The 27,423-nt window shown below is 41.6% G+C and overlaps 1 protein-coding gene across 3 annotated transcripts in view; it reads left to right on the top strand.

Annotated features, from left to right (window-relative positions):
* Nucleotides 1–27,423, top strand: part of FSIP1 (fibrous sheath interacting protein 1) — a 182,780-nt gene that overhangs the window by 8,323 nt on the left and 147,034 nt on the right. For all 3 annotated transcript variants that reach the window (XM_074955722.1, XM_074955724.1, XM_074955725.1), the window contains exons 3-8: nucleotides 3,366–3,543; nucleotides 7,678–7,850; nucleotides 11,427–11,517; nucleotides 16,398–16,496; nucleotides 21,201–21,313; nucleotides 22,129–22,239. In XM_074955722.1, the coding sequence (XP_074811823.1) occupies nucleotides 3,366–3,543; nucleotides 7,678–7,850; nucleotides 11,427–11,517; nucleotides 16,398–16,496; nucleotides 21,201–21,313; nucleotides 22,129–22,239 (765 nt within the window). The remainder of the gene's footprint in view (nucleotides 1–3,365; nucleotides 3,544–7,677; nucleotides 7,851–11,426; nucleotides 11,518–16,397; nucleotides 16,497–21,200; nucleotides 21,314–22,128; nucleotides 22,240–27,423) is intronic.

The raw sequence follows: 27,423 nt of genomic DNA on the forward strand, positions 1-27,423 counted from the left end.
CCCCTTTGCTTCACAGATGTTATGCAGGTCACAGCAGGCACCTATAACCAGTGGGATACTTTTGTTACTGAAGTCCAATCTTGTGAGTAGACCATGCCAGCAACCTTTCAAATAAGCAAAGGCACATTCAACTATCATTCTGTATCTGCTGAGCCTGTAGTTAAAGCACTCCTTGCTGCTGTTGACGTGGCCAGTGTATGGCTTCATGAGCCATGGGGATAAGGGGTAGGCTGCGTCTCCCAGGGTCACTATTGGCATTTCAATATTCCCAGTGCTAATCCACCAGTCTGGAAAGAAATTCTCTGCTTGCAGCTTTCTGAACAGTCCTGTGTTTTTAAAGACGTGAGCGTCATGCATCTTCACTGACCAGCCCACATTGATGTCAATAAAGTGTCCCTGGCGATCCACCACTGCTTACGTTACCATAGAAAAGTAGCTCTTTTTGTTGATGTGCTCTGTGGCAAGGTGGTCGGGTGTCAAAATAGGGATATGTGTGCCATCTATCACCCCACCACAGTTTGGGAGCCCCATTGCTGCAAAAGCATCCACTATATCCTGCAAATTGCACAGAGTCAAGTCCTTCATAGCAGGACTCAATTAACGGCCCTGCACACTTGTATCACAACAGCCCCCATGGTGGATTTCTCAACTCCTAACTGATTTCCGACTGTTCAGTAGCAATCAGGTGTCACAGGTTTCCACAGAGTGATCACCACTTCTCCACTTCAGTGCAGATCGCATTTTGGTGCTGCTGCACTGGAGGGCTGGGGAGAGCTCAGCACCCAGAATCAGGAATGTGACCTTGCACATCTGAAAGTTCTGCAGCCGCTGCTTGTCATCCCAAACCTGCATGACAATATGATCCCATCAGTCAGTGCTAATTTCTTGGGCCCGGCACTGGCATGTCACTATCTGCAGTTCCCCATGAATGCTTCCAACAACTCTGAATTGTTTCTATGTCCCACAGCAATCTAGCCTCCATGGACTCATCATGTTCCCCGTGGCTTCTCTGGTGACTCTGCAAATACTGCAGGATCAGGTGCCCCATGCTTGCAATGCTCATCACAATAGTGCAGGGCTGTGCAGGATCCAGGCTTCTGACACAGATGACAGACAGCGAGCAGGGATGTGTGGGTTTGTGGGGATTTTGAAAAGAGGTGTGAAACATTATGGGATACAGATGAAATTATGGGATGGAGAATACTGCAATTTGGGATGTTGAAATCATGCTCCGAGTCACCCCTGCATGACTTTTTTGGCCCCCATGAGGCATTGCAAAACCTCACGAAAATACCTTGTACTAGATAGTGGCTAGTTGCACAGTGTAATAGCTACCCATGGTGCACTGCTTTCTGCTGACACAAGGAGTGTAGTTTGGACACGCAAAAGCGATTTAATTACTGTGGCAGCTGTATGCCAATGTAACCTAGCTCCACACAATTTTGTAGTGTAGACATGCCCTTAGTCTTCCAGTGTATGAGACGAGCTCCCTTGCATGTATATTTCTAAGGTGTGATAGGGCCATTCACAAGCTTAGAATCCTTTGTGTCACGATGTTCCTTAATGTCTCATTTCATCTTGGTAGGCCACCTAAATGGGCAGGGGAGATGATTCCTGTGCCTGGCTTCACAAGTTCAGAGCAAACATTTTCAAAGTTATAAAGCAAAGCTTACATATTTCCTCATGGCATGGAATACAGACATTACAGTTGAGATTAATGCATGCAGCAATTTACAAGCATTTCATAGAGTCTAAACACTGAATATATTCTTGTAAGACTAATACCTATTTTGAAAAAACTAACATACAGGTGAGCTGGTTTGGTTTCCAGCTATGAGTTTGTTAGTTCTTAGCTAATGCCTATGGCCTTGGCCAGAGCTGGCACTAGCATCACACAGACTTGAGGAACTTTTTGTCAGTATATATACATAACTCCTTACATAGGATCTGTACGTACATTTCACAATGATATTAATGACCAGTGGGACCCTGGCTTTCATTTAAGACCTAATATTCTTTTGTGCACCAGATTGTTCATACCAGGATATTTTTGTAACCCTCTTGACAGTGGGCATTGAGGAGTTCTTAGGGCCACAGAATCTTTTATTACTGATGATAATTAAAGCTATATGAAAGTTGCAGGCTGTGATTTTGTTGCGGAAACCTCAGCTTTTAGCACACACCTTAACTTTTTATAGTTGTCTCAAATTTCATTGGTGTTGTGACCCTGTGTGCTAGGTGACAACACCACTCACTTGAATTTGGCCCAGCTGCCCCTTCAAAGGGGTGGGCAGACCAAATTTGAGTGAGTGGCGTTGTGACCCTCAGTCAGATTTGGTCTGACCACTCCTCTAAAGGGGTGGTTGGGCCAAATTCAAGTGAGTGGTGTCGCAGCCTGGCACATGGAGTTGCAACATCACTCAAATTTGAACGGACTGTACCAAAACCACAACTATATCAAACAGCGGCTGCAACTTTTGAACAAAAAGAGTCACAACTTTCTTACAGGCTTAATGCTGATACATGAGCCAGAAAGGGCGCAACTTGACTTTCAGATCCTGGGTTGTGCTTGCATGGTTAACAGTTAGAATAGATGTGACAATATTTTTTATTGGACCAACTTCTGTTGGTGAAAGAGACAAGCTTTCAAGCTACACAGAGCTCTTCTTCAACTCTGTGTAGCTCAAAAGCTTGTCTCTTTCACCAAGAGAAGTTGGTCCATTAAAGATATTACCTCATCCATCTTGTCTGCCTAATATCCTGGGACCAACATAGCTACAACCAACACTGCAAACAAGTTAGAATAAATATCATTTGCACTTGTAAACTGAGCACACCTGGGAGATCTCAGCTAAGTGGAATTCCTGATTAAGCACATCCTGATTAAGGTGAGGGCTCTGTAATAAGTGGAATATGATTAAAAGATTTTTTCAAGGGCCATTATTTAATTATTTCAACAAATTCCAGTGTAAGTACAGTGTTTGACCCCATTGTGAAGATATTAATATTTGAAATCAAATTTGAATTTAAGGGAAGGAGTGTGGTGTAGCATTATATCAGTGTCTGGGAATCAGGATGCCAGAGTTAGTACTGCATTGACTTGCTGTGAGGTTTTGAGCAACTCATTTTATCACTTTGTGCCTCAGTTCACTCATCTGTAAAATGAGGATAATACCTATGTACCTGACAGAGGTGTTGTAAAGCTTTTTTATTTGTAAAGTGCTCTGAGATCCTTGGATAGAAGCAGCTGCAGAGCTGCAAAGTCTGGTTTGGTGTCACTATTATTAGCAGTCATAAGAAAGAAAAGAAAGTATTTTTAAAAGATTAATACTTCTGTGGAAATTGTTAATTTACATAATTTTTAGGTTTCCTCACCAGTTGAGCATAAAGAAGACAATTCAAGAAACAGCAGTGTAGAGGAAAACAAAGATGATGATAGAGAGAAGCATGAAATGAAGAAAATGAGAACATCTCCACAGACTTCTGAGCGGGAAATTAACTGCATTTTCCAGCAGAAGATACAAAATGCTAATGAATGTCCAGGTATGAGAATGACTAAGTTTACCAGCAATAGGGTTACCATACGTCCATATTTTCCCGGACATGTCTGGCTTTTTGGTTTTTAAATCACCATCTGGGAGGAATTTTTAAATATCTAAAAACGTCTGGGATTTGCCATTATTATTTTTCCCCAAAGAAGAGTTGATCATTCAAGAGAGAGAGTGAATGTTGATCACTCGAGAGAGTGTCCGCTCTTTCCCCCTAGCTCCCAGTGCTTGCGCCGCGAAACAGCTGTTTCGTGTGGCTGGGAGGGAGGGAGGAGGAGGGGGAAAGCGGTGTGCTCAGGGGAGGAGGTGGGGCCGGGGTGGAGATTTGGGGAAGGGGGTCCAATAGGGCACGGAGGGGGCGGAGTTGGGGCGGGGACTTTGGGGTAGGGGTTGGAATGGGGGCTGGGAAGGGGTGGAGTTGGGGTGGGGCCGGGGCCGGGGGCGAGGAGGCACGAGCAACCCCCCCCGTAGAGTGTGTCTTTTTTGAATGTTAAATTTGGTAACCCTAGTCAGCAATGCCAACTACTATTATATAACTTGGGTAAAATTCTACTCTTGGATCTGCAAATGTGGAATTCTGTGTCTGTAAGAACAGAATGATGGAGTCAAAATTCACCCTGTGGATATGAGAGCAGAACTTTGTTCTTAGTATTTCATATTTGCACTTATGTGAATTAACTTGGAGGAGGAAAAAAAGGTCATGGATGACAGGTGCCCTAACATTTGTCAGTTATCTCAGTTTTTCCAACTTAGCAATTGCAAGTGTACAATATACATCTGAAAAAGAAATATTTTACATAAAATAAAGTACTGCATTTTCTAATAATACTTGGTACTTATAGGAGATCTTCAGATGGAAGGTGCTAATACACTTTATAGATATTAATAAAATAAAGCTTCCCAATACCCTAAAACATGAGTAAGCATGTATTGCCATTTTACAGGCAGGGAGATGAAGAAACAGAAAGCTTAAATGACTTGTTCCAGGTCACACCAAGATTCTGCGGTTGGGCCAGGAGTGAAACAGATTGCTTGATTCCTAGTCCTGTGTTTTAAGCACAAGGTCGTAATGTGCTGGAATGTGCCTTTTCTAGACAGTAATCTGCTGTGGAGTGTTTTAGAGATGCTATTTTATGATTGACAGGAAAAATGTACTTTGTTCTTTTGTTATTTAACATTTCAATCAAATATTTTAAAGTTATTTGAAATAATCTATATTTTTGTGATGGTCTTTTGTCAGAATAGATTTCTAGCTCAGTAGGTTCTGAAGATGGGTGTGCTGAAACTCAAGCTTCTAAATTCAATAAAGCATCTCAGTGGAAACTAACCAACGTGAAAGAAGGTATTATTTTTCAGATGCATTGAGTTAACAGAGCAGTAAAACAGATTCCCAGAAAAGGTGAAGGAGCAGTCAGGAGAGGAAAGAGAAGTGTGTGGTGATGATATTTCAAGAGGGGAATTCATGACAGCCTCGTTGTGTTTTTTTTAATTTAAGTTCTTTAAATAAAAGAAAAGGAAGGAAAAATAACTGTTCATGTAGTGTCAAAGTCAAGAGTTTAAATTTGTGGGTTTGATTCTATCTAGGTTTTCATAGTATAGTGATGGACGTAGTATCTGAGTGCTTGATACACCTTTCTGGGTTTTGTCAACACAAGTCTTCAAAACCCAGTGGTGGTAAGTGTGTCTGGAGCAGTGTTAGGCAACTTGTACCACATCCATTCCACTATAGCAGGAATGGTCTGATGAAGACCCCAAAGTGGTTTGGATCTGTTCAGTAATTCTACATGTCCAGGCCAGGTGGGAGAGGCACTCTTAGGCATGGAGACCAAGTTGGATATTAAAGCTGCTTTCCCCTGGCAGAACCACTAATATCCTCCCTTGTGGTGAATTCTTCCCCCACCCCCAGCACAGCTGAGCCCCGCACTTGATGGGTGGGGTGATCCTGCAAAGGTGAATCTGGTTCCAAAATGTCAGAAAATCAAAAAGTATTATAATAACACTCTTCCACATCCCACATAGATAATACTTTTCCTTACTAGGCTGTTAAATTCATGTCCAAGTATAGAATTGCTACTTGTACTTCCATAGTTAAGGTTGCAACTGTTGTTCTATATCATTGAGGCCAATAACTTTTTAGGCATTAAAAATAGATTACTCATGTATATGGATAATGAGGCCATTCATAGCAAAAAATATATCATTGACTTGTATGGCTCTGTACCAGTTTATGCCAGCTGAGGATATGGCCCAGAGTTGTCAAGTAATTCGTAAGCGAGGCAGTATGATCTAGTGCAATGGTCTCCAACCTTTTTACGCCCAGGATCACTTTTTGAATTTAAGGGCAACACAGAATTTACCCTGCCCCTTCTCCGAGGTCCTGCCCCTTCCCCGAAGCCCTGCCCTGTTCACTCCATTTCCTCCCCCATATCGCTCGCTCTCCCCCACCCTCACTCACTGTCGCTGAGCTGGAGCAGGGGTTTGGGGTTTGGGAACAGGTGTGGGCTCTGGGCTGGGGCCGAGGGGTTTGCATTGTGGGAGGGGGCTCCGGGCTAAGCCTGGGGCAGGGGGTTGGGGTGCAGGAGGAGGTGCAGGGTGCTTGCTCTGGGAGGGGGTCAGGGCTGGGGCAGGGAGTTGGGGTGCAGGAGGGGGTTTGGGGTGCAGGCTCTGAGGGGGGATCAGGGCTGGGGCAGGGGGTTGGGGTGCAGGAGTGGGTTTGGGGTGCTGGCTCTGGGAGGGGGCTCAGGGTGCAGGAGGGGGTTTGGGGTGCTGGCTCTGGGAGGGGGCTCAGGGCTGGGGCTTGGGGTGTAGCCTCCCGCCGGGCGGCACTTACTGTGGGCAGCTCCTGGCCGGTGGTGCAGCAAGGCTAAGGCAGGCTCCTGGAAGGCCCTGTGGCCTCTATCTGCCAGCACCGCCCCCTCAGCTCCCAGTGGCCACAGTTCCTCGTTCCCGGCCAATGGGAGCTACGGGGGCGGTGCTTGCATGCAGGAGCAGTGCACTGAGACCCCTGCCCCCCCCACCCATGGGGCTGTGGGGGCTGCACTGGCCGCTTCTGGCAATGGCGTGGGCCCGGGGTAGGCACGGAGCAAGCCTGCCTTAGTGGCAGTCCCACTGCACCACCAGATATCACAATTGACTGGGAGAGTCTCTAGGATTGACCAGTCAATTGCGATTGACTGGTTGGTGAGCACTGACCTAGTGAATAGTAAGCCCTGGTTCAGGGTTCTGTTCTGGCTCTATTACGTTTTCCATGTAACTTTGGCAGGTCACTCTTGGCAGGTCACTCACGTCTGCTCTTTCTTCCTCTCTTAGCTCTTCAAATAAGTGGACTTGTGCACATTCCTATAAACAAAGGGCAATTTTAGTGGGAAATGCCTGCAGGAGAACTATCTTACTAGATCCTGAAATTTCTTTTCAATTTAGAAAAGAAGATCAGACCTGTTCAGAGGCTGATCACAAATATATATTTCTCTGTTGGCATCATTGACAGAGAATCCTGTTTAATTTTGAAATAATGGTAATTTCTTAAGCATATTATTGTTTCTGCCCTTAACTGCTTATTTCCAGATCAAATGTCAAAATGTACCTGAGTTTCCCATCTTTTGGTATCGAAACTTTTTGTTGAGCAGGTAGAGGAACATATTAAAACTTTAGATGCTTTGCAGCATTTTAAAAATGGAGCCGTTTAAAATCTTCTTGATCTCAAAATGACTTAATTTAATCAAAAATTCAGGACACATTTTAGTTGCCAAGAGATTTACCTCAAAAAATCTGAAAGCATGACAATTATTTTGAGTTTCAGCCTTATTATGGGGTTGTGGTTACAACCTTTGCTATGGATAAACCACTACCTCCCCAGAATAAATATTACACACTGCCAAACTAGAACTCTGGTCCTATGTGTCCAGAAACACAAACATCTACCACTACCTTTCTACCACGAAGGAAAAGTTCTGTTATCTTCTAGAAGGACCTGTATATTTCTTTCCTGGTGTAACCAACTAACAAAAAGCAACATGTGATAGTGAATGGTCCTATTCGTACCGAAGCTGCTGCCAAATAATTCCTATTGACTGGTGATTATTTTATTAAATGCTTGAAGCTCACATCCTATTTTATATCTAATCTACAGCAAATTCTACCAATCTAGAAAATACTGAAGAGAAAGATATAGATCCTCGGATTCAAGAAGCGATAAAGAAGATGAATAAATTGGACAAGATACTGGCAAAGAAACAATCTAGAGAAAGAGAAATTAAAAAACAAGGCAGAGAAGTGAGGGCTAAACTTTGGAAAGAACTTCAGGTTAGCAAAGTGTGATTTTTTTTTAAAATATTTACCAATAAAACAGTATCTCAGAATGCTATCTTATGGAAGGGAGCAGTCTAGTTCAGCAGTTCTCAAACTGTGGGTCGCGCCCCATTTCAAATGGGATTGCCAGGGCTGGCTTAGACTAGCTGGGGCCCAGGGCCGAAGCCAAAGTCTGATGGCTTCAGCCCTGGGCGATGGTTGCAACTTTCAGAGTGGTAGCCGTGTTAGTCTATCAGCAAAAACAACGAGGAGTCCTTGTGGCATCTTAGAGACTAACAAATTTATTTCGGCATAAGCTTTTGCGGGCTAGAACCCACTTCATTAGATGCATGGAGTGGAAAATACAGGAGCAGGTATAAATACATGAAAAGATGTGAGTTGCCTTACCAAGTTTGAGGTCAGTCTAACGAGACTATTCAATTGACAGCAGGATACCAAGGGAGGAAAAATAATTTTTGAAGTGGTAATGAGCGTGGCCCATTTCAGACAGTTGACAAGAAGGTGTGAGTAACAGTAGGGGGAAATTAGTATTGGGGAAATTAGGTTTAGGTTTTGTAATGACCCAACCACTTCCAATCAAATGGTGTCCAGTTTGTAAATTAATTCCAGTTCTGCAGTTTCATGTTGGAGTCTGTTTTTGAAGGTTTTTTTTTTTTTTTTTAAGAATTGCCACTTTTTGGTCTGTTATTGAGTGACTAGGGAGACTGAAGTGTTCTCCTACTGGTTTTTGAATGTTATGATTCCTGATGTCAGATTTGTGTCCATTTATTCTTTTGTATAGAGACTGTCCGGTTTGGCCAATGTACATGGCAGAGGGGCATTGCTGGCACATGATGGCATATATCACATTGGTAGTGGCATATATCACATTGGTAGATGTGCAGGTGAACGAGCCCCTGGTGGTGTGGCTGATGTGGTTAGATGCTATGATGGTGTCCCATGAATGGATATGTGGACAGAGTTCGCACCGGGGTTTGTTGCAGGGTGGGTTCCTGGGTTGGTGTTTTTGTTGTGTGGTGTGTACTTGCTGGAGAGTATTTGCTTCAGGTTGGGGGCTGTCTGTAAGCGAGAACTGGCCTGCCCCCAAGGTCTATGAGACTGATGGATCATCCTTCAGGATAGGTTGTAGATCCTTGATGATGCGCTGGAGAGATTTTAGTTGGGGGCTGTAGGTGATGGCTAGTGGCGTCCTGTTACTTTCTTTGTTGGCCCTGTCCTGTAGTAGGTGACTTCTGGGTACCCTTCTGGCTCTGTCAATCTGTTTCTTCACTTCCCCAGGTGGGTATTGTAGTTTTAAGAATGCTTGATAGAGAGCCTGTAGGTGTTTGCCTCTGTCTGAGGGATCGGAACAAATGCAGTTGTATCTTAGAGCTTGGCTGTAGACAATGGATTGTGTGATATGGTCTGGATGAAAGCTGGAGGCATGTAGGTAAGTGTAGAGGTCAGTTGGTTTCCGGTATAAGGTGGTGTTTATGTGACCATCACTTATTAGCACTGCAATGTCTAGGAAGTGGACCTCTTGTGTGGACTGGTCCACGCTGAGGTTGATGGTGGGGTGGAAATTGTTGAAATCTTGATGGAATTCCTCAAGGGCCTCCTTCCCATGGATCCAGATGATGAAGATGTCATCAGTGTAGCACAAGTAGAGTAGGGGGTAAGGGGACGAGAGCTGAGGAAGCATTGTGCTAAGTCAGCCATAAAAATGTTGGCATACTGTGGGGCCATGTGGGTACCCATAACAGTCCCGCTGACTTGAAGGTATAAATTGTCTCCAAATCTGAAATAGTTGTGAGTGAGGACAAAGTCACAAAGCTCAGCCTCCAGGTTTGCCGTGATGGTATCGGGGATGCTATTCCTGATGGCTTGTAATCCATCTTTGTGTGGAATGCTTGTGTAGAGAGCTTCTACATCCATAGTGGCTAGGATGGTGTTTTCTGGAAGATCACCAAACGATTGTAGTTTCCTCAGGAAGTCAGTCGTGTCTCTAAGATAGCGGAGAGTGCTGGTAGCGTAGGGCCTGAGGAGAGAGTCTACATAGCCAGATAATCCTGCTGTCAGGGTGCCAATGCCTGAGATGATGGGGCATCCAGGATTCCTAGGTTTATGGATTTTGGGTAGCAGATAGAATACCCCTGGTCGGGGCGCTAGGGGTGTATCTGTGTAGATTTGTTCCTGTTTAGGGAGTTTCTTGAGCAGATGGTATAGTTTCCTTTGGTACCCCTCAGTGGGATCAGAATTTATTTTCGGAAACACGAAAACATGATCTTGAAAGGAAATATATGAAATTAACATTCTTTTTAGTTTCATCATGGGAGTGGCGAAACTGACAAGAATGTCAAGTTTTCTCAGCTGGTGCCTGGGCTCTTCAGCACAGATCAGGTGTGTCTAGCAGAGTGTCCTCCCAACCCCCAGATAACTGATTCTCAGTGTTTTTGCGCAGCTGGTCCCTATCTCACCATTCTTCGTGTTCCAGTCTTTCTTGATGTGGAGCATGCTCACTTGCTCTGTGGTGATGGCACCATGTGCAGTTCAATCACATGTAGGAGCTGTGAGGGAATAAGTGCACACAGAATCTTTGGAGATTTTAGCTGCTTAACCCTAAGAACAGGTTTCAGAGTAACAGCCGTGTTAGTCTGTATTCGCAAAAAGAAAAGGAGTACTTGTGGCACCTTAGAGACTAACCAATTTATTTGAGCATGAGCTTTCGTGAGCTACAGCTCACTTCATTGGATAAATTGGTTAGTCTCTAAGGTGCCACAAGTACTCCTTTTCTTTTAACCCTAAGAAGTCTTTGCTGAGCATGTGTGGACTGAAATTTTTCAAAGACTTTTAACTTGGCCCAACAATTAAAGGTACATTCCTGACAAAAGGCCACCCCTTTCAAGTCTCTGCTCCAATGTGTGGGAATACTAGAGCTTCTCACCAAAAATGTCACCAGAATTTTGTTAACATTACTGAACATATTTTTCCCGAACCTCAGTCTCAGAAATGGCTGAACTGTTTTTGCTGAAACTTTCAGAAAAATCAGCTTGAAGTCTGGGAAATTTCAGACCAAACAGTTATATTTAGGCAAGGATATGAGTAGGTGAAAATAGGGTCTTTTATTGGGAAGTGTCTTGCAATGTTAATAATAGGCAGTGCTACCAGCCCCGCATATAATATGTATAAAATTTGGTTTGAAATGGTAAAGCAGTATATGCAATGTAAATCATACTGCAAGTCTACCAGAATTCAAATTTATGTATCTATAAAACTATATAGTTCCTATAATCCATGGATAGATGATGTACAATAATTATAAGCATATACAGAGCTTAAAAATCTACGCTACTTTCATAAATGCTCAGAGAGTCTAAGACATTCAGATCACCCAAAAAAGTAAGAAAAAAAAAGTAAGAAATAATGTTCACCCAAAAGCTTGATTGACAAAAAAGGCTTCTGGTGTGTGATCTGAAGTTTGCTAGACTTGGGCCTCTGATAGATCATCAGGAAAAGTATTTTACTGTAATTCCAGTCTGATCATATATTTGCTGCTATCTTATATTTTCATACTTTCCCTCTTTTAAATAGTCTGTAACCTCACTAAGTGCTTCAGGAACTCAAGAGGAGATAGAAAATACAAACAAATTTTTAGCTTTGACCTCCTCATTGCAGATAGTTGGTAAGTAAGTAAAACAGGTAAATTATAAGTATCTCATAAGATTATCTTATATGTTGATTATAGCTGTATTTCTGTACGTTCTAAGATATCACTACTATTAAAGTAGATTAAAATGTTTTCCATTACAAGTGCAGTTTTAAAGTTTTATCAATAAAATAGTCCTTACACGTAAGGACTTGTAAAGACAATTTTTCTAAACCTCAAGCTGAGTAAAAAGTATTTTTGCTGCTGCACATGCCTTCACAAGGTAGTATTGCTTTGCAGATTTTTGTTTGCAATAATTCTGCAGTATTTCAAATGACTGGGTAGCCTTGAAGGTTTAACTAAGTAGAAGCAAGGTAGGAGAAATGTGAATAACTTATGTCTGTGATAGAAAAAAAAATTCTAAGCTGCTTTATAGACTGAGTTGGCAAACCCCATTTTATTGTAACCAGTACAGAACCCTGTATGTGTCTTAAGAATCTAACTATTGGCAATTTTATCTTCATTTTTTATCCCTCACATTTACATTTTGACTTTTGATCCCTAACCATTCAGCCTTGTCTGGAAATTCATCAGCAAAGCTAAACATTTTTAAAAGGCCCTATCCAGCAGAGCAGATATATGGTCTCCTGCAGTGTGAGGCTGTGGCCATAACTATCCTATTGAAAAGGAAGGTTGGCCCAGCAAATGCTCTGAATACTGCTGCTTCTGCTTCTCAGAAGGAATGACTTTAAAGTATTGTAGAAAGAAATCTGGAAAATAAGTGTGCTGCTTTACTGAAACCAAGGATATTTAACCTACAGCCTATAACATTCTTTACCTGGCCTACTCCTCAACATTTCAAACGGAACTGGAATTCCAGTGCGCTGAGATGCTATAGTACAGCACGCTAAGTAAACCTCTGGTTACAACAATAATCAGATTCAGAGTTTCAAAAATATACCTTAATATATTTTAACATTCTGGTTATTAAATCCAGGGTCAGACAGCTTTTTGAAGTCACACACAGCATTCTGTGGGGTAGTTGGCTATGCAGCATTGTTACAAAGAATAATTTAACAATAACTCTTTTGCATTTAAAATGCAGCAAATACACCAGCTTTGCTCTTACCATCTTTGATTTTGACTGTGCTTTGCACTGAATTACCTTGGCAATGCTTATACTGCTCTCAAATTTATTAATTGTTTTGTCCAGCTCTTAAACACAGACTTTTTCTTTTTCGTTGGGGAAAGATTTCTTGGAGTACAAATTTTTGACCTCTGTAATCTAAAAAATATTTCAACCTCTTAAATAAAAGAATTACCAAAAGTTGTCTTTTGGTAGCCTGTTACACTGTAGAATTTTGATTCTCACCACCTTGTGCTTTCCAAACTTAAAAATATTACATTATTGGCTGTTACAAAATTTAATGAAAGAATCTTTACTTGGAATCATCTTGGATTATAATTGTTTTTTTTCCTATCAGAATGGTTTTTTGTATAGTTGCCTGACCATTAACGTTAGCCCTGTTGTGACTTTGTGTAGTTTTATAACTGAATTATACCGTTCTGTGCTGGACTTTTTGAAAATGGTAAAGAAGTATATACAGGAAAAGAGTAGCAGCCGTGTTAGTCTGTATCCATAAAAAGAAAAGGAGTACTTGTGGCACCTTAGAGACTAACAAATTTATTAGAGCATAAGCTTTCATGAGCTACAGCTCACTTCATCGGATGCATGAAGTGAGCTGTAGCTCACGAAAGCTTATGCTCAAATAATTTTGTTAGTCTCTAAGGTGCCACAAGTACTCCTTTTCTTTATACTGGAAAAGAGGATTTTTACATCAGTAACTGCATAACATTTATTTAGTTTACTGTTCAGGGGGCAAAAAACACAAGATTTACATATCAGCTTTACAGCAATTGAAAACTGTCCAGTAGGTGTCAGCATCCAATAAAAAGAATATGCTTTACTAGGTCTCTTAACCTTTAAAATATGGAGAGAAAATTTGTTTATGAGGCGGTTATTAACAAACTCCACACTGCACTTCCTTTTTCTTTTCAAAGGTAACTACTGATGTATGGGTCATGTAGATTTTGGTGCATGGCACCAGGACAGCTGTGTGCATAGTTTAGATCAGGGGTTGGCAACCTTTCAGAAGTGGTGTGCTGAGTCTTCATTTATTCACTTTAATTTAAGGTTTCACGTGCCAGTAATACATTTTAACTTTTTTTAGAAGGTCTCTCTATAAATCTATATATTATATCACTAAACTATTGTCGTACATAAAGTAAACAAGGTTTTCAAAATGTTTAAGATGCTTCATTTAACATTAAATTAAAATGCTGATCTTACGCCGCCGGCCCGCTCAGCCCGCTGCTAGCCTGGTGGGTTCCGTTCATTTAGGTTGGTAGCAGGCTGAGCGGGGCTTGCGGCTGGGACCCCTGGCAAGGGGCCGGCAGCCAGAACCCCAGACCGGCAGCGGGCTGAACGGGGACAGCGGCTGGGACCCCAGACCGGTAGCGGGCTGAGCGGCTCAGCCTGCTGCCGGTCTGGGGTTCAGTCCGCCTGCTCCTGCCAGCCAGGGTTCCGGCTGCCGGCCCCACTCAGCCCGCTGCCGGTCTGGAATCCCGGCCCTGCCCACATAGAGTAGGTACCTACCTTCTCCCTGGTTCTAGCCCATTCTCTTCCTCTCTCTGTGCACTGAGCTGAGGGTGGGAGTGCACTGAGCACAGGGCTGGGGGTGAAGGAGCAGGCTGGGGGTTGGGGTGCAGGGTCTGGCCAGGAGCTAGAATGAGGGAGGGGGCTCAGGGTTGGGGCAAGAGGTTTGGGTGTGGAGTGCTTACCTGGGCAGCTCCCATTTGGTGCGAGGGGTGCAGGTGGGAATGTGGGAGGGTGCAGGAGCCCCTGTTTGGTGCTCAGGGTGGGAGTGGGAATGTGGGGGGTGCAAGAGTCAGGACATGGGGTGTGAGGGGTCTGGGTATGTGTGGGGGGGGTGCAGGAGTCAGGGCATGGGGTCGTGGGGGGTGCAGGGGTCAGGGCAGGAGGCTGGGATGTGTCGGGGGTGCAGGGGTCAGGGCAGAGGGCTGGCTGTGTGTGACGGGGGTGCAGGGCTCAGGGCAGAGGGCTGGGTGTGTGTGAGGGGGGTGCAGGGCTCAGGGCAGAGGGCTTGGGTATGGGGGGGGATGTAAGGGTCAGGGCAGAGGGCTGGGGGTGCTCCCAGCCCCCTGCTCAGAGTGGCAAACAGCAGGGGGCTGGAGGGGATATGCCCTGATTCCACGCCCCTTCCCCAAGGCCCTGTCCCCACCTCTTCTCCGCCTCCTCCCTGGAGCAGCGAGCGCACTGTGGCTACACTTCTCCCCCTCCCGCGCAAGGGCCATCAGCTGATGGGCGTCAGGGAGGGAGAGGAGGAGGGGCAGGAACGCAGCACGCTTGGGGGAGCGGGGAGCTTGCCTGCCCTGCAGCAGCAGCTGGCAGGACCAAGCTTCTTCCTCCTGCCTGGGGGGGGCGCAGAGAAGAGCGGGCCGTGGCGGGCAGGATTTTTAATGGCAGGCTGCTGTCTGCCGGGGTCCTGGCCTGGGTTTGGCAGCGGGCTGAGAGGGGCTGGCGGCTGGGACCCGGCAGGCAGCAGCGTGCCGTTAAAAATCGGCTCGCATGCCGTCTTTGGCACACCTGCCATAGGTTGCTGACCCCTGGTTTAGATTTTTCCAGGGTCCTCCTTGCCTCAAGGTTTTATGTAGCATGTTAACACTTTTCATTCATCAAATCATTTTGTATGATTGGCAGCTGAGGAACTTTCCCTGCTTGAAAATAAAGAACTGAACGTAATTAACTTTGTCTTTTAGCACTTGAATATTTAGCTTTTATTTTATTTGACGACAACAAATGATGCAAGGGAGGTTGTTTTGAAAATAGTCTGTTTTGAAAAGAGTCATTAGAGTATCAAATGCCAGTTACATCTACAAAATCACTTCTATCCAGCCACTTGTGTCTCAACATCTCTAGCAGCAGAAACGCATCTGCCCTAATTGTGGCAGAAATTAGACTCTGCAGCTATAAAACGCGCATTCAGTTGTTGCTAAATGACAATCATCATCATGCTTTCAGTTGAGAAGGATAGTATTAATTATTACAGGCTGTTTGTTGTTTAGTTGATATTAGTTTTATCTCTCATGTATGTGGATCCTTACAGTATGTGCTTTTTAAGTGTGCACAGATTGCAGAGCAGCCAGTGTGGGGCTTCTCCTTAACCTGCACTCCCTGGCTAATTCTTGTCAGGAGCATGACTAACACTTGGAGTACTTGAAGCAGCTCTTGAGCACTGGGATGTTTGGCACCCATTTCTCCCAGATCACACTCCTGACAGAGGCCAGTTGGATTTCTGACAACTTGGGCACATCTAGACACCCGCTGTAAAAATCCCCTGGGCACTTAACTTTCAATTGAACCTCTAGATGATTCCCCAAATGGCTATTCATGTCTATTGAAGCTTTTGAACATTTTGGCCTTCGGCTGTATCACTTACATACAATTACCAGTCCTATAGAAGCCTGTAAATGCAGCAGAAGAAAAAAAATATGTAATCCCATTTACTCAAAACCTCTATCAGACTTCATAGATACATCAGAAGTGGTATAATACATTTTGATATTTTCTTCCAATCTTACGTGCCCTTGTTCATAATGATTCTTTTACTCGCATATTGACTCCCTTACTCACCTCTCTTCTTTTGCTCCATCTGTTCTATCTCTTGTAAAATGTTTTATTGTATTGTGGTAACTACTTGAAGAAAATCAATAATAAACTTCTATGACTCTTGCATATCATACTTGGAGAAATGTACATTAATCATACCGTTAAGTCACAAAAATCTGCTTTAAATAAGTATTCAACAATTATTCAATACACTTCTAATTAACAGATCCTTCCCATTCTGAAGAAGATGAAATATTTATTTCAGTATTTCACACACAAATTAATTCAGAAGATTACGACTGCAATGAAAAACAAGCTGTACAGGGTAAGCCCTTATTACAGTCCTATAATTATGTAATGAGCTTTTGTATTCTGGATTTGAATGAGTAAAATGTTCCAGAAAATCAAGGCTGAAAGGGAAGCATTGTGTGCCATACAGAGGTTGGAAAACATAACATTCCCATAGTGTATGTAATATAAATAGGTAATACAAGTTTGCATCCCTGATTGAAAAATTTAGGAGTCTATCAACAATGTGGTTCTCTTTGGAAATTGTATAAAATTTATCTCTGCTATTAATGTAATACTGATAATCATAGGGTCATAGAAATATGTAGCTGAAAGGGTCTTCTAGAAGTATCAAGTCCAGGCCCTGCACTGAGGCACCACCAGTTAAAACCTAGACCATTTGTGACAGGTGTTTGTCTAACCGGTTCTTAAAACTCGATGATGGTGATTCCACAGCCTCCATGGAAGCCTATTCCAGAGTTTTAATATCTAACATAAATCTTCCTTGCTGTAGATTAAGACCTTCACTACTTGTCCTAATTCCAGTGGACATAGAGAACAATTGATCACCATCCTCTTTATAACAGCCCTGAACATGTCTGAAGATTTTTAGCAGTTCCCCTTATAGTCTTCTTTTCTCATGACTAAATATGCCCCCCCCCCCTTTTTTTTTGGAACATTTCTTCCTAGGTCAGGCTTTCTAAACCTTTCCTCATTTTTGTTCTTCTCCTCTGGCCTCTCTCTAGTTTGTCCACATCTTTCCTGAAGTGTGGTGCCCAAAATACTCCAGCTCTGGCCTCACCAGTGCTGAGTAGAGCAGGGCAATTACCTCCTGTGTCTATCGTATGACACTTCTGTTAAAACACCGCAGAATATTAGCCTTCTTTGCAATTGCATCATGGTGTTGATTGATATTCAATTTGTGATGCACTGTAACCTCCAGATCCTTTTCAGCAGTACTACCACCTCATCAGCTATTCCCCATTTTGTAACTGTGCATTTGATTTTTCCTTCCTAAGGGAAGTACTTTGCACTTGTCTTTATTGAAGATCATCTTGTTGAATTCAAACCAATTGTCCAGTTTTTCAAGGTTGTTTTGAATTCTAATCCTGTCCTCCAAAGGAATTGAAACCCCTCTCAGCTTGGTGTCATCAGCAAATTTTATAAGCATACTTTCCACTCCCATGTGGAATCCATCTATATACTGTCTGCCACCTAGTTTGACCAAACCATTGATAAGTACACTTTTGAGTATGGTCTTTCAACTAGTTGTTCTCCGGCCTTATAGTAATTTCATCTAGACCATATTTCTCTAGTTTGCTTATGAGAATGTCACGTGGGACTGTGTCTAAAGCCTTACTGAAATCAAGATATATCACCTCAACTGCTTCCCCCCCATATTCACTGGGCCAGTAACTCTGTCAAAGAAGGAAATTAGGTTGGTTTGGCATGATTTGTTCTTGACCAATCCGTGGTGGCTATTCCTTATAATCCTGTTATCCTCTGGATGCTTACAAATTGATTGTTTAATAATTTGTTCCAGTATCTTTCCAGTTATCAAAGTTAGGCTGACTGGTCTGTAATTCCCCAAGTCCTCTTTGTTTCTCTTTTGAAAGATAGGTATTATGTTTGTCCCTCTCCAGTCCTCTGGCACCTCACCTGTCCTCCATGAGTTCTCAAAGATAATTGTTAATGCTTCTGAGAATGCTTCAGCTAGTTCTTTAAGTACCCTAAGGTGAATTTCATCAGGCCCTGATAGCTTGAATACATCTAACTTATCTAAATATTCTTTGACCAGTTCTTTCTCTGTTTCCGCTTGTGTTCCTTTCCCCTAGTTGTTAATATTAATTGTGTTGAGTATCTGGTCACCATTAACCTTTTTAATGGAGACTGAAGCAAAATAGGTGTTAAACACCTAAGCCTTCTTGATATCATAGGTTGTTAGCTCTCCTTCCTTGCTAAGTAGAGGACCTACACTTTCCTGTGTCTTTATCTTGCTCCTAATGTATATAAAGAACCTGTTCTTATTGCACGTTATGTCTCTTGCTAGATGTAAGTCATTTTACCGTAACCTTTTTGATTTTGTCCCTACATGCTTGTGCTGTTCTTTTGTATTCATCCTTACATTTGTCCATGTTTCCACTTTTTGTAGGATTCCTTGTTGATTTTCAGGTAATTAAAGTGCTCCTGACTGAGTCATACACTCACTATGAGGCACCATCTTCCCTTAGGTGTGCAATTATTTGGCCTATGCTGAAGAAAGCTTCTCTCAAATCTGACAGTTGATGCAAAGTGCAGTATTACATAGTCTCTAATGTTCCTATTTTGGGTCAAGGTTCTCTGGCCCTATTTAATGTTTTCAGACTTCCTTAATCTCCTTCAGTTTAGTGGGTTTTTTGTTTTTTTTCCTATTAAACTGATTATGGTACAGACTGCACTTGTCTTGATGTTTCAAGATCTCCTGACAAAGATCAGACATCCTTGCTAGTTCTTTTAGATTTGTGTGTTGTTTTGATGCTATTGCTTATGAGATACTATTGTGGCAGGCATCTGTCCAGATAGAATGAGTTGTGTTTCAGTGTCTGTATTCTTCCATCTCTGTGAGATTCCACTGGGTGGCATTGGGCAGTTGCTCATTTACTCAAAAGGTTATTTTCAGCATGTATACACGACCACTAGGAGAGTAGTGAAATGTTTTAAATTGCTGTTGCCACCAGTATGCCGATGACGCTCAGCTCTGGAAGCATATTATGTGATTCAAAGTAATCTGGTTTCTTGGTAACTGGCTAAGATGGGGGGTTGGATGAGAGAGACTTGGCTAGAGATCATTCACAACAGGAGAGATGAGGGGTGTGTGTGGGTGAGTGGGTGGGTGCACTAAGGAGGAGGTGATATTTGCTGTTTCTACTCAGGCTTCTTGTTATTGTGGTTTGGTTTGTAATCTTGGGGTCTGTAGCATTCTTGGCTGCTGCCTGGGTTCCCAGGTAGGAGCCAAGATAGTCCCTGAGCCAGTAAAGCAGAGAAGGCTGTGCTTGACTATAAATACTTGAGTAGTCCCATTAATGGGACTATTTATGTGCTTAATTTTACATTTAATCCTGTTACATGCTCCGCTGAATTGGGGCCATAGTCTCTTTCCTCTGGTCCAGACATCAGGTTACAATCTTTCCTCTTTGATGCATTCCTTGCCACAATTATCCATGTCTCTGTCATTCTGCATTAGATGTTCTATGTGGGTCTACCTTGGAAGGCCATTCAGACTTCAGCTAGCACAGAATGCGGTGTTAAGCAGTGTTTCTTATATGACACTTATTACACCTGTGCTTGTAGACTGCACTGGCTTCAGGATGCAATGCAAAGTGTTCATTTTTATCCATAAAACCATGCATGCTCTGGTTCCTGGTTAGCTTCAAGGTAGTGTTTCTCCTATGCTCTGTGATAACAATTAAGAAAGTTTGGGATACTTTTTCCTAATAGGCCCTAGATTTGAACCCTGGAGGGTTGGAGGCAATTTTTCTTCAATGTTGAGGCCCTCCACTTGGAAATTCATCTCCTTCATTGGTATTTGCACAGCCAGGGTTTGTATGACCTTAAAGAACGTTGCACAGCTTCTGCACTAAACTTCTGTGCAGAGGAGTGGGTAGAACTTCTTATATGATCCAGTGAGCTTTCTTTTAGTTGCCTTCTTTGGTCAGATTGTATATTCTTTAATTTGTGATACTTTTAAATGTAATGTATGTACTCCTAGAGGCAGTGATAGTTAATCTTTTTATAAATCCAATGATTAGGAAGCACATTCTAGTTTTATAACTAAGTAATCCCCAAACCTGTGTCTAACCCCAGGATGAAAGGGGAAAAAAAGAGAGAACTATTATGTATGGAGGAGAACACATCAATTTGTGAGATTTATAGGACATTAAATATGATTGTTTAGTTTTGTCATTTATAAATCTTTGGAATCTGGATCATTCCAAAGAATGATGAAAGAATTGCCACTTTAAAATTATTAGAAATCTCTGAATAGCACATACCATATATTGTCTGTTCATATAGTTTTTGGAGAAACTGTGTTCAGAAAACATTAAATCTGAAAATAGCTTGAGGGTGAATTAAGTGATCAGTGTGCTACTTTCTAAACAATCTGATCTGCTTATTAGAACATATCTTTAAATGTAATGATCACACATAATATATTTAAGGCTGTTACTAAGAAACCATGTTTGTTTCATAACTTGCACAGATTTAAGGTGAGTTTTAAAACAAAAATTGTTACAACAAGGGACGGTAGAACATCAAAGACCTCATCTGTTTTTCAGCTGTTTCATTTAAGAAATCTGCTTGAAATATCCCCAAACAGTTGCATGCTTTCCCAAAAAATCACCACTTAATTTATCTAGTATTGGTGATATAGTTCAAACAATAAGAGGTTTAAAAAGAATGGGTTTAAAATCATGGCAATGTGTCTAACATTTTTGAGGTCAGATCTCCATAAAAAATATTTTGGTCTTCACAAAACTATAATCTTATATAAGAAATAACTTTGCTAAATGGGCACCCTGAAAAACTTCGATTTATCACATTTAGCTGTTGAAATGGTTATGATAATAGTTTCTAATGGTAAATATAGGTAATACTTCCAATACTATAAATATAATAAATAATAGTGAAAATAGTAGTTATTGATTTTGTCTATTGGAGAGGCAACAATCACATTTTTGCAACTGTTTTTTCTTAACTACAGACCATCTAAATGAAATCAAAACAAGCGGCTCGCTGAAAATAACAGGAAAAACAGACCAAAAAAGTGACACCAGAAGTAAAAATACTCAAGATTTTATTAAAAAGAACATTGAGGTATGTGTTAGGGCCTAAAATCACTAAAAGTTTAGGGAGTTACTGATGTATACTAAATGCATTGCCAAAAAAAAATACGTTGGTTTCTTGATCAAGACACATCCCATTATTAACTCTGTAAAAGTTAATCAGGATTAAATGAACAACATTATACTACAAAAATTTGTTGTTCACTGCAAAGTGCGGCTGAGTATTCATCCTTCACTGGTTGCCCAAATTTGCAAATTAGGTCCCCATTTGCTTTTAGATGGTCATATAAGAATGAGAAACTTTATATTTTCCAATCTGTGCCTGGCCACAGCCTATACATTTTGTAGACAAGTACTTCTTTATAACCTTTTTCTAAAAAAAGAAAAAACGATGTTTGGTGTTCTTAAGATAATGGGTGGACACTGAGTGATTTGAAATTCTCTATCTACAGAACAGTGATAGCAAAGGCCAGGGCACAGCAACATGTCCTATACTATTCAGTGAGTATTCTCAACCCTGATGGAGAGAAGCAACTTACTGCTATCAGAGGGCAGTTTACTTTCCATGCATCATTTAGTTCTTGACCCATCTGCTAACATTCTGTGCAACAAGGTTGCCAGGTGTGGTAGAGGTTTTTGGACATGTGCTACTTCTGTGCCATGAACAGGAATAAGAATACTAATTTACTTCCTCCAGGCCACCAGATTTGTGAGTGGTTTCGATCAGCTTGGTTTTGATTTTAACTAGTAGCATAGAAATGAAAACCTGTTTTCCATTGTCAGTATTGTGAGCAAACCCAGTTTTATAGTTTTATTTTTAGTGCTTTCTATCCATAAATACTTCAGCTGGCAAAGGATTCAGGGAGCCAACTGGTTATGCTAACGGAAGAGAAGAAAAGATTGGTTGAACTGTTGAAAGATATAGAAGACAATGGCAGTGAACTTCAAGGCATTGAGGTATGATGATTTTAATTTGCACTGACTCATGACTGGACTTTCATGGATGTTTATGATATTGCAAAGAAGGGAAACAGTGAGTTTACCTCAAAGTTTGCAGATGATACAAAATTACTCAAGTTAGTTAAGTCCAAAGCAGACTGCGAAGAATTATGAAAGGATTTCACAAAACTGGGTGACAGGGCAACAAATGGCAGATGAAATTCAGTGTTGATAAGTGTAACGCACATTGGAGTACAGAATTCAACCTATATATACAAAGTGATGGGGTCTGTATTAGAAATTACAACTCAAGAAGGAGATCTTGGGGTCATTGTGGATAGTTCTCTGACAACATCTGCTCAACAATGTGCAGTGCAGTCAAAAAACCTAACCATGTTAGGAACCATTAGGAATGAGATAGATAAGAGGACAGAAAATATCATAATGCCACTATATAAATATGTGGTATGCCTACCTCTTAAATACTGCATCTAGTTTCGGTTGCCTAATCTCAAAAAAAGATGTATTAGAATTGGAAAAAGTACAGAGAAGGGTGACAAAAATTATGGGTACGGAACGGCTTTCATGCAAGAAGAGGTTAAAAAGACTGGGGCTGTTCAGCTTAGAAAAGAGACAACTAATGGGGGATAGGATAGAGCTCTATAAAATCATGAATGATGTGGAGAAAGTGAATAGGGATGTGTTATTTACCTCTTCACAAAAACCAGGGGTCACCCAATGAAATTAAAAAGCATCAGGTAAGTACTTCTTTACACAACACAATCACCCTCTGGAAATTGTTGACAGGGGATGGTGTGAAGGCCAAAAGTATAACTGAGCTCAAAAAAGAATTAGGTAAGTTCACAGAGGCTAGGTCCATCAATGGCTATTTAGCCAAGATAGCCCTGGATGCAACCCCATGCTCTGGGTGTCCCTAAACCTCTGATTGCCAGAAGCTGAGACTGGATCACTCGATAAAGTGCCTTGTTCTGTTCGTTCTTTCTGAAGCATCTGGCACTGGCCAGTGTTGGAAGATGGGACATTGGGCTAAATAGCCCACTGGTCTGACCCAATTATCAAACTATAAATCTCTAGCTTTGTCTTTCTTTTCAGGTTTTACTGCAGATTTAAGGTAGTGGGTTTAAGGGAAAAAGTGTGATTTACACTATTTACTCTTTGTTGAACTTCTGTAATTTTTTGAAATGTAAAATTTCAAAGTTGACATATAATTGGGAAATAAGTGAATAGTGTTTTTCATCTCTTAATAGTATCAGATTCTAGTATTTTTTAAAAATTTAGCTGAGTACTGTAAATTATTGTGCCATCTTTTTTTCTGGTCACACGTTGCCATCAATTTCCCTAAAGTTGAATATGACTTATTCATTCAGTATGACATTAGATGCATATCATGTTATGTTCATTGCTCAACAAGCGTTATGGGTAAGGAAGACGACAATGTTATATCCATTTGTGATGGGATCACCATAGAAGTTATAAGCATATACTGTTCTAACACCATCAGTTGAATGGGAGTGAGGTTGAGATTAAGCAATATCCAGTGGTATAACTGTGTTGAAGTTTATAAGCCAGGAACTTTGTAACAGTATTTTACTGTACCATCGAAACATTATAATGCCATGTATTTCTAATAGAGAGTGTAATGTTGTTGTGACATACCAGGCCATAATCCAGACTAGTGGGGGGGATTTGTCACCCCTGTCCTGCAACTTTGTGTGCCCTACAATGCCTTACTGTAGTAGCTTCTATCTGGGCCGCTCACAAACAACCTTCTGGCATGCAAGCCATGGCCTGAGTGTCTATGTGTAAATGCAGCTGGCCATCTACACCCTGGCTCTCACCAGCCTTGGTTGTACTGCATGGTGACCTCAACCCACCCCCAGTCTGGGATCTTCTCCCAGAAATATATGTCGTGTACTGGCCAGCCATCTCCTGGACAGTACAAACATATGAAGTCCATTATTCTTTTAAGAGAATAATAAGCCAGCTTATTGTTTTGAATAGACTACCCAGACACTCCAATTTAAACACACTTGGTTAGATAAAATCGTAAAATATTTTAAGTGATTGTGAGTAATGAGGAATAAAAGCCAGAAATGGTAACAAGAAAAATAAAGATAAAACACTTAATAATATCTACTGAACAGACTATCTTAGTTGCAAAGCAGACTTTCTCACCACATGCTCCAGCAGATTACTGACCAACTCTCAGGTCAGGACCCCACCCCCAAAGTCCAACAGCTGTTTCCTTTTGTCTTCTCAGGTGTAGAGAATGAAATGGGCAGGGGGAGATAGAGAGAAAGTGGTGCCTTGGGCTGTTTGTCCCTCCTTTTTATAGTTTTTCCCCCTCTTGAAAAACATTTCCAGCTGAGAACCAGGAGATAAAGAGTTTATCTGAAAGGATATTCCCCACTGGTTTTCTCATCTATTTGAATTTCCTTTGTTTTTCCTTCCTGCTTGATGACTCTGTTTACTGCTTAAATGCAAATTAAGGCAAGCACACATTTCTTCCTTTGTCTGTGACAGACCTGACTTCTGCCTGGGCAGGGCTGTGGGGTTTGGAATGTGTGTTAATAACATCATACAGGGGAAGCTTATAACTTCACATACAATATTGCACACACATTTTATCAGGATAGTACTGACCAGCAAATGATGAGTTTTCAAATGGTACCCTATTAGGCATACTGTGTACAAAGATTATTACAATAATATGTACGGTGTGAATACAGAGGTGTATTCCGTCAGTTGAAAATTATTTTAGAAGGGAAATTTACCTTTCAAACAAAGCATTCTTTGTGATTAAAGACCTTATATTGCAGGCAATCAACAAAGTCTTCTTGGAAGTGTGTTTCCAGAAAACTTTGTAAGTTGGTTGCTTACCAGGCTTGCTGATTTTAGGAAACAGACTGGGCTAGTTTGGTAGGGCAAAAAAGACGAACAAAACTCACTCACTCACTTTGTGCTCAGGTGGAGATTGGGATTGGAAGTGAACGTAGGTTCTTTGGGTAGCCTCTGCACATTCCCATTATTTGTAAGGGTGCCAGGTTGCTGCAGAGCATCAGAACCTTTTGAAACCAATGCCCATCAGAGTATCCACTTTTTCTTAATCCCTGAAGAAGGGCTCAGAGCTTTGCCCTGCAAGGAATGAGAAGACAAGGCCTGGCCTCTCAGTTTCTTTTCTGGCCCTTGGGAAAGGAACTTGCATCACACAGCATTTACATGGGTAATCTCTCTCTGAACTCTGAAGCAGGCTCGGCAGATGGTGTGCATATTGGAAGCAAGTAAAATCTCTGGAGAGGAAGCTATGTCACGCCTGACTGGGAGCTGCACAATAGGGCTGAGGAGCCAAAAACTTCCAAAAATGCTTAAAAATCTTGTAAACACCAACAGCTGTGCTGATTATTGTAATTAATCAACTGTGTAAAACGATTAATACTAAAAGTACAAACAATAGGAGAGGCCTAATGAAAACCCAGGTGCAAGTTTCGAGGTCTGCCTGCTACTGTGGTTCAGAGGAACTGAGGTAGCTGAAGATGCTTTTGCTCTATCCTTAATTTGGTGAGTTTTAGAAGAACAAAATTTGAAAGTATAGCTCACCAGATTATGAGTCAATCTGCCCTTCCCTCAGTGTATTAACTATTCCTGCAGAAAATGGTTCAGAGCATACTACCAGATCATGTTGCCAAATCTGCTTGAAACAGATTTGGCAGCATGAAAATGACATTTTAGTCAATAGGATACCTAAATATTTTAAGATTCTAATAGAAACAGAAAGAAAAAACCCCAAACCTCTTCTGCCCTCTTTTTTTAAATACGCTCCACATTCCAGCACATGCTTTTCACATTAACAAAAGAAAAACCTGAGAGAGACTCATTCAGAAATGCCTTCACTTGAAAGTCTTTTAAACAGTTTTTTTGGTGGGCAACATCAAAGATAGTAATACATTTTCCAAACATGAAGAATGGCATTCTCTACTACATGCAGATTTATGTCTTCTCTCCAGATGTGTAGTTCCTCAGATTTTTAAAACAGGAAACAACTTCAAAAATAGTTAATAAAGGTTTTCTGTGTATCAGGAGTCCCCTGTTTAGGATGACTAATGAAGATTCAGCCTAACAATGCTTTAGCTGTTTCTTATACCAACTCTGATGGCAGCATGGCCATAGAAATGGAACAGTCTACCTAGGTTCTCATATTGGGACCAGTCACCGTGTTATTTGGATACCTATCAGAGACTTTCTGTTGTTTGTGACAGACTTTCAGCAGCTCACATTAGGAGATGCTTGTGTATTACTGCAGACTTAATACACAGTGAACACCAGAAAATAGGAGTGACAGTTTTAGGATTATTCTATTAAATGATTGTTAGAAAACAAATGTGAATATTATGGACAAAATTGGGAAATAGAAAGGAAAATGCTTTCCTTAGTCACTTGAGACCTGACCAGTCTAGAGATGGATTCTTTCCCCCCACATTTGAGTTATAATCTGACCTAGGCATTTCCTGAGTCCTTTGGTAGGGAAGATTTTGAGGAAATTATCAAGAAACTAACGACTAATCTTGATTGTTTTGAATTGGCTCTGATACTTGTTGTTTCAAGAACTGATTAACACTTTTGGGCACTGTGACGGGGTGTATAAACCTGACACTGGTTGGTGAGGGTTAATGAACTGCTCAGGGCAAACCTTCAATTCTTGGTTTCAGAGTAGCAGCTGTGTTAGTCTGTATCCACAAAAAGAAAAGGAGTACTTGTGGCACCTTAGAGACTAACAAATTTATCTGAGCATAAGCTTTCGTGAGCTACAGTTCACTTCATCGGATGCATACTCTTTTCTTCAATTCTTGGAGAGGGTTGAGCAGAAGGCAGGAGACGCTCAGGGAGCCATTGTCTGTTGAGGCTCCCTTCAAGAGAATCGAGGGCCTGATGCTGAACCATTACTTTGGAACTATTAGTAGAGACTTACTTGTGGGTGCTGAACCAGTCTATTGCTTACTAGCCTCCTTCAGAGAGTCTTGCTGTAATCTTGTATATGTTCGTGTATGTGGTTTTCTTTTTGATCTTTGATAGCTCTGAAAGGGGTGGACTTCCATGGACTCAGTGGCAGGGTTGTCTCTCCTACAGCCAGACCTGTGCCAGAGATGGAAGATTAAAGGCTGTGGGAGTTTAAAGCTCATCCAT

The sequence above is a fragment of the Natator depressus genome, chromosome 6 (genome assembly GCF_965152275.1).
Source record: "Natator depressus isolate rNatDep1 chromosome 6, rNatDep2.hap1, whole genome shotgun sequence".
NCBI lineage: Eukaryota > Metazoa > Chordata > Testudines > Cheloniidae > Natator > Natator depressus.